This window comes from Mus caroli, unplaced genomic scaffold (assembly GCF_978045245.1).
Source record: "Mus caroli unplaced genomic scaffold, Mus_caroli_1 scaffold_5, whole genome shotgun sequence".
Lineage (NCBI taxonomy): Eukaryota > Metazoa > Chordata > Mammalia > Rodentia > Muridae > Mus > Mus caroli.
In genome coordinates this window covers 33,182,741-33,196,703 of record NW_028227260.1, presented here as the reverse complement: position 1 = coordinate 33,196,703, position 13,963 = coordinate 33,182,741, and the positions used below count along the sequence as shown (strand labels likewise).

General features: G+C 42.6%; 1 protein-coding gene across 1 annotated transcript in view; it reads left to right on the top strand.

The window, feature by feature from the left end:
• Window positions 1-11,256: 11,256 nt before the first annotated feature.
• Window positions 11,257-13,963, top strand: part of Fam199x (family with sequence similarity 199, X-linked) — a 34,014-nt gene continuing 31,307 nt past the window's right edge. Inside the window, exon 1 of the mRNA XM_021153448.3 lies at window positions 11,257-11,703. Coding sequence (XP_021009107.1) covers window positions 11,507-11,703 — 197 coding nt within the window. The 5' untranslated portion in view covers window positions 11,257-11,506. The remainder of the gene's footprint in view (window positions 11,704-13,963) is intronic.

The window sequence follows — 13,963 nt, the reverse complement described above, 5'->3', positions numbered from 1 at the left end:
CCCCCTTTTTTTTTTGGTTGGTTTTTTCGAGACAGGGTTTCTCTGTGTATCCCCGGCTGTCCTGGAACTCACTCTGTAGACCAGGCTGGCCTTGAACTCATAAATCTGCCTCCCAAGTGTGATGTGCCCTTTCTGATGTATTCACTTTGAACCTGAAACCCTTTCTACCCTCTTTCCCATCTTTGTGGTTCCTGTGTGACTTCACTGCAGACCTTAAATGCGGCGGCTATTTTATTGTGCTTGTGGGCAAGGGTGCCAAGGCACGCCCATGGTGGTGATCAGAAGACACTCTTCAGGAATTCTTTGCTACTACTTTGTGGGATCTGGGGACTGAACCCAAGTCGTCAGGCTCTCACCCCCAGAGCCATTTCAATGGCCCCTAGGGACTTTTTGAAGTGCAGTTTCTGGATTGAATTCTCCACACACCCACTATCAACGTGGACATATTAATTAGGTATTCAATTGGTTTTCTATTTTTGTAGAATGAGTATACTAACAGTACCTACTGCTAGTGTGCTACTGAGAAGAGAAACATTTTGTAGCACAAAATTAAGCAGTATATCAAAATAGATATTTTAAATTTATTTTTAACCTTTAAGATCATTTTATATTTTAGGTCTCTTGCTTGAATTTATGTCTGTACACTGAGTGAGTGTCTGTTGCCCACAGAGGCTAGAAGAGGGTGCTGAATCCCCTGGAATGAGATAAAGGGGTGTTTGCACCATGTAGGTGCTGGGAATCAAACTCAGGACCTCTGGAAGAGCAGCCAGTACTTTTAACCACTGAGATATCTCTCCAGCCCCATGATCAAAAAGCAAAAAAGATTGTATTTTCTGTGTGTGTTTTACTTGCATGTATACATTTGGACCACCTGTGTGCCTCCTGACCAGAGAGACCAGAAAAGGGCTTCTTGGGTGCTGTGTGGGTGCTGGGAACCAAACCGGGGTCTTCTGCAGGAGCAACAAGAGCTCTTAACTGATGAGCCATTTCTCTAAGACCTGGAAATTATAATTCTTTCTTTTCTTTCTTTCTTTTTTTTTTTTTCCCCGAGACAGGGTTTCTCTGTATAGCCCTGGCTGTCCTGTCTCACTTTGTAGACCAGGCTGGCCTCGAACTGCTCTCAGCTCTGCCTGCACCATGCCTGTCTAGATGCTGCCATGCTCCTGCCTTGATGATAATAGACTGAACCTCTGAACCTGTAAGCCAGTTCCAATTAAATGTTGTCCTTTATAATAGTTGCATTAGTCTGCTCACAGAGTGGGGTATTGCTGTGATAGGCCTGACCATGCTTTTGTTTAGAAGAATGTGGATTTTGGGACTTTGGATTTGGAAAGCAATGGAATGCTTTAAACGGGGCTTAATAGGCCATCCTAGTAGGAATGTGGAAGATTTTGTTGCTGAGAATAATTTGAACTGTGCAGACCTGGCCCAAGATGTTTCAGAGGAAAAAAAATTCAGTATGTGGCCTAGAGACTGTTTTTGTGGTATTTTGGTGAAGAATGTGGCTGGTTTTGCCCCTGTCTGAAGAGTCTACCTGAGGCTAAGGTGAAGAGATTTATGTTAATTGCATTAACAAAGAAAGTCTAAAAAAAGCCCAGCAGAGACTGTTTTCTGGTTAAGTGTTAAGAGTGCTTTGAACAAGCCTATGGGGACCAGGGAGTGGAATTGATGGTTTGTATATGTTCTGCCTAAGAAGTCCCACTATTAGAAGGTGTGGCTTTGTTGGAGTAGGTGTGTCACCTTGGGCATGGGCTTTAAGACCCTAACCCTAGCTGCCTGGAAGCCAGTATTTTGCTAGCAGCCTTCAGTTGAAGATGTAGAACTCTCTGCTCCTCCTGCACCAGGCCTGCCTGGACAATGTCATGCTCCTGCCTTGATGATAATGGACTAAACTTCTGAACCTATAAGCCACCCCAATTAAATGCTGTCCTTATAAGAGTTGCCTTTGTAATGGTGTCTGTTAACAGCAGTAAAACCCTAACTAAGACAGTGGGGATTTTGTTTGTATATTTTTCCCTGAAAGAAATTGATTCTGTGGCTTCTTGCACTGAGTTACATTGCTGGCTAATCCTGTTGATTTTTTTAAACAGCAGGTTTGAAAGGTCATTTTTAGCCAGCTACAAAAGAAGTCAATGTTATGAAAATTGCCACTGATCTAGAATAATTAGCTGGGCGGTGATGGCACACGCCTTTAATCCCAGAACTTGGGAGGCAGAGGCTGATTTCTGAGTTCGAGGCCAGCCTGGTCTACAAAGTGAGTTCCAGGATAGCCAGGGCTACACAGAGAAACCCTGTCTTGAAAAAAAATATTTGGAGCCTATACTTGAGTGCAAATAAACTTAGGTGTGGCTGGGGAGATGGGTCAATCCATAAGGGCTCTTGCTGCAAAAGAGCATGAGGACCCGAGTTCGAATCCCCAGCTCATGTAAAAATCTGGTAAACCAAACACCTCAACATCTAGGCTCAGTGAGAGGCCACCCTGTCTTAAGGGAATAAAGTGGAGCAGAGGGGTGGGAGAACACTTAATTCAGGTGTATACTGTACTTCTCAAATTTCATAAAGAAAAAGGCCATAAAGTATTCTAAATTGCTTCCCCACACATGGACACACAAGAGTTGTATCAGTATACATTCATGTCAGGTTCCTTTGTTCTCTTTTGAACAAAAGGATAGCCACCAATAAAGAACCATCTATCTCGTGAAAGCTGGTTAAGTATGGTAGGAGCAAAATAACAGTGTTTGCTAACACCTACCAACTTTCCTTCGACCACGCAGACCTCAATACTGCCTATATTACCTCAGGCTACTAGGAATAAAGGTGTGAGATCCTCACCTCGCTCCATTCTTTATAGACCATGTAGGATAGTTCACAAGGCTTATTTATCAGAGTGCTAAGAGACTGTCCAGCTCTGTCTCTAGCCAATATTTTAGTTGATTCGGCTTTGCAGTAAGTTCATTGTTAGCTAAGACTATTTAGGAACCCATCTCAAAAAAACAAAACAAATCAAAGCACTACAAATACATACACTTACATGTGTGTGTACACACACACATACACACACACACACACGTGCACACACCACATAGAGTGGGCACAGGTCTTTAATCCAGTAATCAATGAGCACAAAGCTGTGGGAGAATCATCAAATTCAGGCTATCCTGGGCTATATAGCAAGACATATTTGTTTGGTCAGCTATGGGGGAAATTGAAAATAAGGCATCACCCATGGTAGCAACTGCCATAGCTAAATTCAGTCTCTAGTCTTTTTTGTTACAGTACATTTGCATCTTCACTCCAAAAATCAGATTATGAAGAGATTTCTGTTGGTTTGGTAACTGAAATAAAGTTTTCATGTGATTAAAATTTGATTAAATTGTAAAAATTGTACTTACCTGGAATGTTGGAATTTTTGGAAATTGTTCTCAAAGTAGTTTTAATAGTTTTTTCTCATTTATGAAACAGGTATGTTTCTAGATCTTAATAAAATATCTTATTAGGTTTTAAATAGTTTTTCTGTTACTTTCCAAAAAGTACCTAACACTTGTTTTTCTTTACTATCTGTCTTAGTTAGGGTTTTACTGTTGTGAACAGACACCATGACCAAGGCAACTCTTACAAGGACAACATTTAATTGGGACTGGCTTACAGGTTCAGAGGCTCAGTCCATTATCATCAAGACAGGAACATGGCAGTGTCCAGGCAGATATGGTGCAGGAGGAGCTTAGAGTTCTACATCTTCATGTGAAGGCTGATAGTGGAAGTCTCACTTCCAGGCACCTAGTGACAAACCTACTTCAACAGGTCCACTCTTCCTAATAGTGCCACTCTCTAGGCCAAGCATATAAAAACCATCTCATTCCACTCCCTGACCACCATAGGCCTGTTCAAACATGACCTATGAGGGCTATATCTAAATATAGCATAATGAAAAATATGTTTAATCCAAACTTCTAAAGTCCCTGTAGTCTATAGCAGTCTCAACAGTGTTAAAAGTCCAAAGTTCAAGGTCTCTTCTGAGATTCATTCAAATTAATTAACTGTAATCCCCAAAGCAAGACAGTAAGCCAGCTGGACAAACTTCAAACTCTGCATCTCCATGGCTGATGTCAAAGCAGTCTTCAGATCTCCAATTCCTTTTTCATCTTTGTTGAATGCAACGAACTTCTTTCTCTTGGGCCACTCCCTGTTAACAGCTTTCCTCAGCAGATAGCCCACAGCTCTGGCATTTCAAACATCTTGGGGTCTCCAAGGCAACCTCAATGTTACAGCTTTTTGTTTCAATGTCTGGGATCCTCAAAAGGGCCACTTCCAGCTCTGCCCTCTGTAGCACTTTAAGCTCAGGTTGCTCCATTGCTGTGCTGTTCTTTGTGATCATCCCATGGTGCCGGCATGTATAATATGCTGCTGTCTTCTGCTGCAACTAGGCTTCACCAATAGCCTCTCATAGGCTCTCTTCATGGTACCAAGCCTCAAATCCTTTGCATGACCCCTTCAGTCCTGGGCCATCAACTACAACTGAGGCTGCACCTTCACCAATGGCCTTCCATAGCCTCTCACAGTGCAGAGCCTCAGCTGCTCTTCATGACACCTTTATGCCTTCAAAACCAGTACCACCTGGGTAATTCATATACATTACCAAGTATATGTATAAGTACATATACTTGTATAAGTACAGCTACAGCACAAAGTGCAACCTTGGCTGTCTCTTTAACACAGCTTCTTTTTGCTCTCAAAAAAAAAAAAAATACTTTCCAGATGTCACCTCAGTGATGTGGTCTCTTCTTAATCACCACTAATTTCTTAGCTCCAGCTATCCAGCATTGTCCCAGTAGTCTCCTTCTCCACTTGACTCTAAAGCCAGAGCCACATGGCTGAAGCTGCTGAGTTCTGCTGCTTCCTGGGGCTGGAACATGACCTCCCTCGTTCTATTACATTATCACCAGCTTTCTGTTTTCCAACTTCTTCACTGCCTAAGTTTGGCTGTCCTGGATCTTGCTCTGTAGATTGACCTTGAATTTAGAGACCCGTATGCCTGCCTCCTGGATTAAAGGTTTGTACGACCATGCCTGGATCTAAATTTAGCACTGCCTTAATCTGCTATCACCAAGAACACAGGATTCCAATTCACTTTACTTCCTGGTACCCGTTTAATACTTAAACCATATATTTAAAATTTTTCCTTTCTAAGCTTGCTTCACTCGATCAAAATTCTCTTCAGGAGACTCAACCAGAGAACAAAGTCTCTGCTGGGCATCTCTGAGACTTCCTTTATCACTGCAATTAACCTCTCACCTTAGCTTCAGGCAGACTCTTCAGACAAGGGCAAAGAGTAGCCACATTCTTCTCTAAAATACCAGAACAACAGTCTCTAAGCCCATATGTTGAAATTCTCCACTGAAAATTCCTGGGCCAGGTCTGCACAATTAATCACTCATAGCAACAAAGTCTCCCATATTCCTACTAGGACAGCCCATTAAGCCCCATTTAAAGCATTCCACTGCTTTCCAAATCCAAAGTCCCCAAATCCACATTCTTCCAAATAAAAGCATGGTCAGGCCTATCACAGCAATACCCCAGTCCCTGGTACCAACTTCTGTCTTAGTTAAGGTTTTACTGCTGTGAACAGACACCATGACCAAGACAACTCTTATAAAGACAACATTTAATTGGGGTGGCTTACAGGTAGAGGCTCAGCCCATTATCATCAAGGCAGAAGCATGGCAGGATCCTGGCAGGCAGGCCTGAGAAGCTGAGAGTTCTACATCTTCATCTGAAGGCTGCTAGTGGAAGACTTCCAGGCAGCTAGGGTGAGGGTCTTATAGCCCATACCCACAGTGACACACCTACTCCAACAGGGCCACACTTCCTAATTGTGCCACTCTCTGGGTCAAGCATATACAAACCATATTATCTTAATCATTCAAGTTTCCTGACTGCTTTTTTTCTTGCCAAGAGTGATTTCTAAATGTGAAATGGAATACCTTCTAAGATGGAGTTTTACCTGTAGTAACCATTTTGATATTTTCAGAGGCTCATAGATGGAAATAAGAGATAATTTTACTTCATCAAAATAGAGGTACTGGAAACAATTGTATTCAGGTGATATTTCTGTTGACGATAGCATAGGAAGTGTCAACCAATCTAAAGAGCTGTCAGGAAAGGGTTAGCACTCTCCATATTAAATGTGTATAAAATTTTATAAAATGTTCAGAAATTGTCTCTGTGAAAAATAGCTAGTGATATCACAGTTTATCTGAGTGCTTGTTGTACTTTGCCTAATGACACTAGGCAACCACAGCAGAGTGTTATTAACCATAATTTCAGTTTTAACTATTAATAAAAAAAATACTTGGTCACAATATTTTATTCATTTTAATCTAGTATATTTTAGATCACTGATTTTCAATTAGGTATCCACAGCAATGATAGAATATTTTATTAAAATAAATATTTTTGTTGGACCTGCTGGAGAATAACTAAATTTCTTTAGTTGATGTTATTGCTATTTCCTATATAATTTATGTACCTGTAGCATAGTATATAACTGTACTTTGCATTATATTTCATATTCTAATGTTTATACATCTGTAACTGTTGTATTTTATTTCAGCAATTTGGGAAGCTGAAGCAGGAAGATAAGAGGCTATGGCCTAGAATAAACAGAAATTTAAGACCAGTTTTTGCAACTTAATTAACAAGACTGTCTTAAATTTTTTTTTTTTTAGTATATGATAAAATTGATGGCTGGGAGTTTCTCTCAGTGGTAGAAGGATAGTATAACATGCGCAGGTCCCAAAGTTCAAACCCTAACAAAAGACAAAGAAGATGAGGGGTCAGTTGTTGTTTTTTTTTTTATTTTGCTTTTTCATTTTTTGAAATTATAATAAAATTACACCTTTTTGAGCCAAAGGGTCACTTAGACCAGTCTGGTCTAACATTCCACATGTAGCCAACAATGGCCTTGAGCCATAATCATCCTGCCTCTGGCTTTCAAGTCTTCATTGGAAATTAAATAATTATTGTCCTTATAGTTATTTTATTAAAGCATGTTAAATCATTTTATCATTGGAATTGTCCCTGAAATTATTCATTTGATACTATTTGTTTTATAAGAAAAATTAGATAATGCAAGACATTGAAAATGAAGGAGGAACTCTGATTTAGTAACTGAAACCTGGGCTAGATATGTAGCTCAGTGGTAGAATACTTGCCTAGTATGTGCAAGGCACTGGGTTCAAACCACAATAACAACAACAACAACAAGAAGACACTTGAAACCCTAACCACTTAACCAAAATTGTGGATCCATTCCTTGTCTCTGCAGCGCTCTTAATTTTATACCTGGCAAGAAGACTCATAACTAAACAAGCTCAGAGAATAAAAGTGATTTAAACCATGTTCTGTAGTAGGTTGAATAACAGCTCTCTCAAAAGATACATTTACTTCTTAATATGTGGAACTTGTTTGTTTGGTTTTGGTTTTTTTCAAGATAGGGTTTCTCTGTGTAGCCCTGGCTGTCCTAGAACTCACTCTGTAGACCAGGCTGGCCTTGAACTCAGAAATCTGCCTGCCTCTGCCTCCCAAGTGCTGGGATTAAAGGCATGAACCACCTGCCTGGCTAATATGTGGAACTTGTGAATATCACTGTAGAATGGTAAAATAACAGATTCATTATGATTTTTGATTTGAGGACCTTGGACTGAATTATATGACTATGCCTGCGAAGCCTAGTAACAATGTGGTTACATACTTGAGGCAGACAGAAATCTGACAAACATGCACAAGGGGAAATATTGTGCAAAGTAAGATGAAATGTAAAGATGAAGTCACACGTGCTGGAAACTATGTGCAGCCACCAGAAACTAAGACAAGGGACCATTTCTTCCCTATCAACTCTGGAATGAGCATGGCCCTGTTAGCTCTGAGACTTTCAGTGTCCAGAACTACAGGAAAGTATATTGCTGTTGTCTTAAGTTAGCAGGTTTGTGGCAGTTGTTTGCATTAACTTCAGAAAAATCTAAGCTAGCACTCAAGACTTCCTTGCCCTAGAAGTTTGTGAAACCAAAAGGCCCTTGGTTCAGAATCGTTAGTTCAGGATATGAGATTACTTTTTGAGGGAGAATGTGGACTGCTTTGAAAGGGGAGGGGAGGGCCGGGCGTGGTGGCGCACGCCTTTAGTCCCAGCACTCGGGAGGCAGAGGCAGGCGGATTTCTGAGTTCGAGGCCAGCCTGGTCTACAAAGTGAGTGCCAGGACAGCCAGGGCTACACAGAGAAACCCTGTCTTGAAAAAAAAAAAAAAAAAAAAAAAAGAAAGGGGAGGGGATTGAGGGGAAAGGGGACCAGAAATAGTGTTTCAGTCCCTGGAGACTACATTTTACCTCGGACAGTTTGGTTAATTACCTAATAGCTACTTCTGCAGACTTCAGACTGGACATGGAGTCCCTTGCTTTGAGCAGCATTCTTAAGTGTAACTTCTATCACAGTCCTTACAAAAATTTGTTTTGCAGCTTTAGATGTGTGGTTCCCCATCACATCCATTTTTCCATCCATTGTTCCAACAAACAATTCCCCACAATGAAGAAATCTGAATATAAATTTAAATAATACTCAAAATAGAGAGTTCCAAATAACCATAGATAAGAAGCTAGGCAGTGGTGGCGCATGCCTTTAATCCCAGCACTTGGGAGGCAGAGGTAGGCAGATTTCTGAGTTCAAGGCCAGCCTGGTCTACAGAGTGAGTTTCAGGATAGCCAGGGCTATACAGAGAAACCCTGTCTTGAAAACATAAGCTGATACATCATTGGGACACCTTGAACAAGAGTGAAGATATGGAATGAGTAAGCCAGGTTATTTTATTTTATATACAGGGCCTTACAGTGCAGCCCAGGCTTGACTTGAACTTTTAGCAATCCTCCTGTGTCATCCTCCTCAGTGCAGTGAATGCCAGCTTGAGTCACCATGCCTGGCTTTCTACCCTGAGTTATTGATAATTTCTTCTTTAATTTGGGCAAAATCTACAATCCACAGGAGGGACTGAGAACAAAAACTGCCTTCCTGCACACTCAGCCTTCTTATACAAATTCAATATGAAAGTAAATTTACAAACCGAGTATAGGATTCTTTTAAAAATTAATATGGCTCATGATATTTGCTGAAATAAAACTTCCCTGAGAAATGTAAACATACTAGTTATTTGCCAGCATATGCTCTTGAGTCTTGGAACATTACCTACAGGATCATTTGAGGACTCTACTTTATCACCACTTATTTTCAAATATACTGCAAGCCTTCTGTCTCAGTAAGGGTTTTACTACTGTGGACAGACACCATGACGAAGGCATCTCTTATAAGGACAACATTTACTTGGGACTGGCTTACAGATTCAGAGGTTCAGTCCATTATCATCAAGGCAGGAGCATGGCAGCATCCAGGCAGGCATGGTGCAGGAGGAGCAGAGAGTTCTACATCTTCATCTGAAGGCTGCTAGTGGAAGACTGACTTCCAGGTAGCTAGGATGAGGGTTTTAAAGCCCACACCCACAGTGACACACCTACTCCAGGAAGGCCACACCTGCTCTAACAAGGCCACAGCTTCAAATAGTGCCACTCTCTGGGCCAAGTATATACACACCATCACACCTTCCTTTGTATAAGCTATGGCTCATTTAGCCTCACTAATCCCAGATAGACTTCTGTGGATTTGTACACTGGGGACTATGATGCAAAACATCATTTGTACAGTGCTTTAATTGGTCAACCCAATTGCATCTTAAGGAATGGTAACTTTGAAAGCCACGTTCTCAGTGAAATACTTTAAAAAAAAACAATCTAAATAAAAGAGCCACATCTGGTAGGTATCTAAATACCTGCATCTACAATGGAGAGGTGGCTATCTATATCTCTAGAACCCACATCCTTAGACGAAATCATGTTGGTGGGAGTGGGGGAAATACTCATGAGAGAAAGGGCTGAGTGTGTAGCTATGTGGTTTTACAGTTCTACAGGCATGCCCAAGGGCCTAGGTTCAAGTCCCATCATATCCATGTGTTTTAAAATGCAGATTTTTGTTATTCTTCAAATTATCATAACTTTTCATAGCATTTATGCACCCTAGAGATGATTTAAAGTATTTTGTTATGGATGGTTGTGAGCCACCATGTGGTGGCTGGGATTTGAACTCAGGACCTTTGGAAGAGCTTTCAGCGCTCTTAATCACTGAGCCAGCTCACCAGCCATTTAAAGTATTTTGAAGAATGTGTGTAGATTATATGTAAGTTACATATTTATATATTTTATATAAGGAATTTGGGATCCTGCACTCAAGATCAATCAGAATTATTCCAGAGATATAAAGGCTTTTTAAAAAGCTGAATATTAAAACAAAACCAGGCCTCCAAGATTTAAAATCGCTTGTCTAGAACACAGAAGTGAAGTGCCAGGAGCAAAGAGCACCATGTGATACCTCGTAAGTTGATTTAAGTCAAACAAGTTAAGCTCCATAATATCAACGGAAGCAGGGTTGCAGGACCTAACAGCGGTAGTGCATAAGTCTCCTTTGGGAGATAGGGAAGGCTTCACCAAGAAGATAGTGCTTGAGCTGGGGATTTAAGGATTAGCAGAGGAGAATGGCAGGACATTCCAAACACTACGAGGGAAAGAAAGATCAGAACACAAAAGAACATTACAGTCCCAGCATCTCTGAGCAGCCTAGTCGCTTTGTCAGGGTTTTTGAAGCGAGGCCACTTACAAGTGAGGCGGCATTTTTTTTTTCCTTCCTCACTCTATGGTCCATTTCTCTTACAGCTCATTGCTTTAGCTGGGCACACCTACTGCAGGAGCTCAATACAAGTAGAATCGAGACAGGGTGGTCCCGCGTGTTCAAGGGCACCTGGGACTTGTTTTTCATATATTCCCTCAGTATGACCTTGGCTAAGTCCCTAGTCCTAAGGGCTACTGTTGCTGTTTGGCCGTGGAGTGCGAGTGGGAAGCACGAGGAGGAGGAGGAGGGGCGAGGGGGGCGGGCTTGGTTGAGATGTGGGCCCTTCAAGCATCCCAGAATCGGGGACCGCATAGAGCACCGGGCCGGTTGGGTCGCCCTGGGCTTAAGACACCGACATTCAGTTCCTCCTCCACTCCGGCAGGGGGCAAGGGCAGCGGCTCGGAGTAGCCCAGGAGCTGGCAGCGGCCGCGGGGCGGACCGAAGCCGCAGCGGGCAGCGAGCAGTGAGCGCAGTGGGCGGGGCGGCCGGGCCGGGCGGCGGCGCCGCAGTGACTCGTCGGGCTTGGCGGCGGCGGCGGCTTCCGAGGTTTCAGAGGAGCGGACTGTGTGGTCTGTGGGCTGCTGCGGCCTCGCAGCGACCTTTGTGCAGAGCCCTCCCCTCCTCGGGCGGCTGCGGTGGGCACACTCGGGGGCGGCGGCCACCGCGGCCAGGTTAGCGTGGGGGAAGGGGCGAGTGCCAGAGTAGCCCATCTGCAGCCAGTGAGACCGAGCCGGCCCATCTCCCACCATGTCCGACGAGGCGTCGGCCACCACTTCCTATGAGAAGTTTTTAACCCCAGAGGAGCCCTTCCCTTTCCTAGGAGCTCCTCGCGGGGTGGGCACCTGCCCCAGCGAGGAACCTGGCTGCCTGGACATCAGCGACTTCGGCTGCCAGCTCTCCTCCTGCCATCGCACGGATCCGCTCCACCGGTTTCACACCAACAGGTAAAGGAGCTCTTCCCAGAACAGGGGTGGACTTCCCACTGCCAGGCGGGGCAAGAGGACGCCAGGTTGCGCTTCTGCAGGGTTCCTCCTGGTCCCTCGTGCAAGCCTGAGCTGCGGGCTGCCCCCTCCCCCATCTTTCTTTGACCAAGGCTCTTCCCAGCTCCTCCCTGTTTTCACCCACTGCCCCCTGATTTTTCTGAAGACCAGCTTCCCTGCACCTTTTTTCTTCTCCCCCTTTCCTTTTTGCACTCTAGTAATTCTTCCCATTCAGATCTTCTCCTTTTACTCCTTCGTGACCCCCGCCCCCATCCGTACGCAGAGAATCCTAAACCCCAACTCTTGATTTTTAGATTCATCTGCAAAAGTTTAACCCCTTTCGTTTCCGGTACACTACAGGGTAAATTTGAGAGAGCCAAATCGATCAGTGGATATTATGAAAGCACTTTTCAAGCTCGAGCCTCCTCTTTCTCAATTTTAACCTCACCCTAAACCAAATTGTACTGGAAAATTAGTCTTTTTTTTTTTTTCCATTGTTGCTTTGAGACCAGTATCTCTCATAGGTTAGACCATCAGCAAAACTGCTTATGCCCGGAGGATGACCTTGGACTCCTGGTCCTCAGGCCTCTGCCTCCCAAGTGCTGGGATTACAGACATTTGTGATGTCCAACTAAGCTTAGTGTGTTTTAATCAGTTCAAATTTACAATTTTTTTCAGTACTATGGCTTGAAACCTGAACCTCATGCGTGCTAGATAAGCATTCTACCAACTGAGCTATATGCTTGCCCAATAAACTAGTCATTTCCCCCTTCCTTTGTGAACACGTTGCCTTACTTTTGTTGGGTATGCCCAAAGGTAAACTCTGGAAGAGTCTATAGCATACCACCCGCCTTGCATCCCTGATGAGGGAAGTAGAGCAAGTTTAGGGTGGGCTGATTTATACAAATAATTTCTTAAAGGTGTTCAAGTAAATTATTTTATCAGAAGGCAGTGTTTTGGAGAATTCTCTCATGCAAGCATTTAAATGTTATACCTAACATTGGTGATGCGATGGGTTTTCAATAAAGCCTCAACTTTTAAAAATAATTTATTTTAAATTGTGTGCAAATCAAGAGTGGGCATGTGCATGAGACTGCAGGTGTTTATGGAGGCCAAAGACATCAGAAATCGAGTTCCAGGTGGTTGGGAATTTCCCCAGAAGTTGAGTTACAGGTGGTTGGGAACAGGCTGAATGTGGATGCTGGGAACAGAATTTGGGTCAACTGCAAGATATCATATGCTCTTAACCATGGTGCCATATTTCTAACGTCTTACACACACACACACACACACACACACACACACACGTAGAATATGGATAAGAGGTGAGGGAAAGGGCCCATCTAAGGATAATAGAAAGAAGGAATCCAGTTCTGGTTTCTGACCCAAGTTTGCTATGTGAGTTTGGTCATATCCTTCCCTATTTTTGCATATCTTCCTCTCCTAACCTTAAAACAGTCTCTCTTTACTGTGTAACCTGTGCATTTACATATATAATGTCATTTGAAAAAGTAAATGTATAGTTTTTGAAATAAAATGTTATAGCTAAATAATTATTCAGAATACCAGAGCAACACATTTTACAATGAAGTGGCAGTGAGTTTCTTACAAAAATTTCAACTATTCATTGCAAACTGAAGAAACTGGGGCCCAGAGAGAAAGACCAAGTATGAAATTCATAATATCTAGTCAGGTAAAGGCCATGCAGACATAGATTGCTCTCTTGAAGCCAGAGATAAAACTTGGATTAGAGCTCAAGGCTCTAATGTTATCAGTGGTCACGGCACTTTCTTAAACTAAGAGAAGCATCCTTAGCCCATGAAGTAATGAACATGCATGCAAAATTGGCAACATCTGAAGTGTGCTTAAGGTATTTGACTTTTGAAACAGGAGACAAAGTTACATAGCCAGTAAATTGAGATAATTTCAGTATTTTGCCATCTCCTGTGATTGATTGTCATCACCTGGGTGTGAGGTTGGGGGTAAGCACTGCCAAAATCTTTTAAGGTCTACACTGACTCTTCAGGTTTCTGAATTCAAACATTATTTCTCCTACGTACTGTCTGTTTATCTATTTATTTAGTTAGTTATTTTTGTTTACTTCAGTCAGGGTCTCATTTTGTAGTCCAGGCTTGTCTTGTCTGAAACTCACTGTATAACCCAGGCTGGGTTGTTAACTTGAGACAATTCTATCCTGGTCTTCCGAGTGCTAGGATTGCAGCCA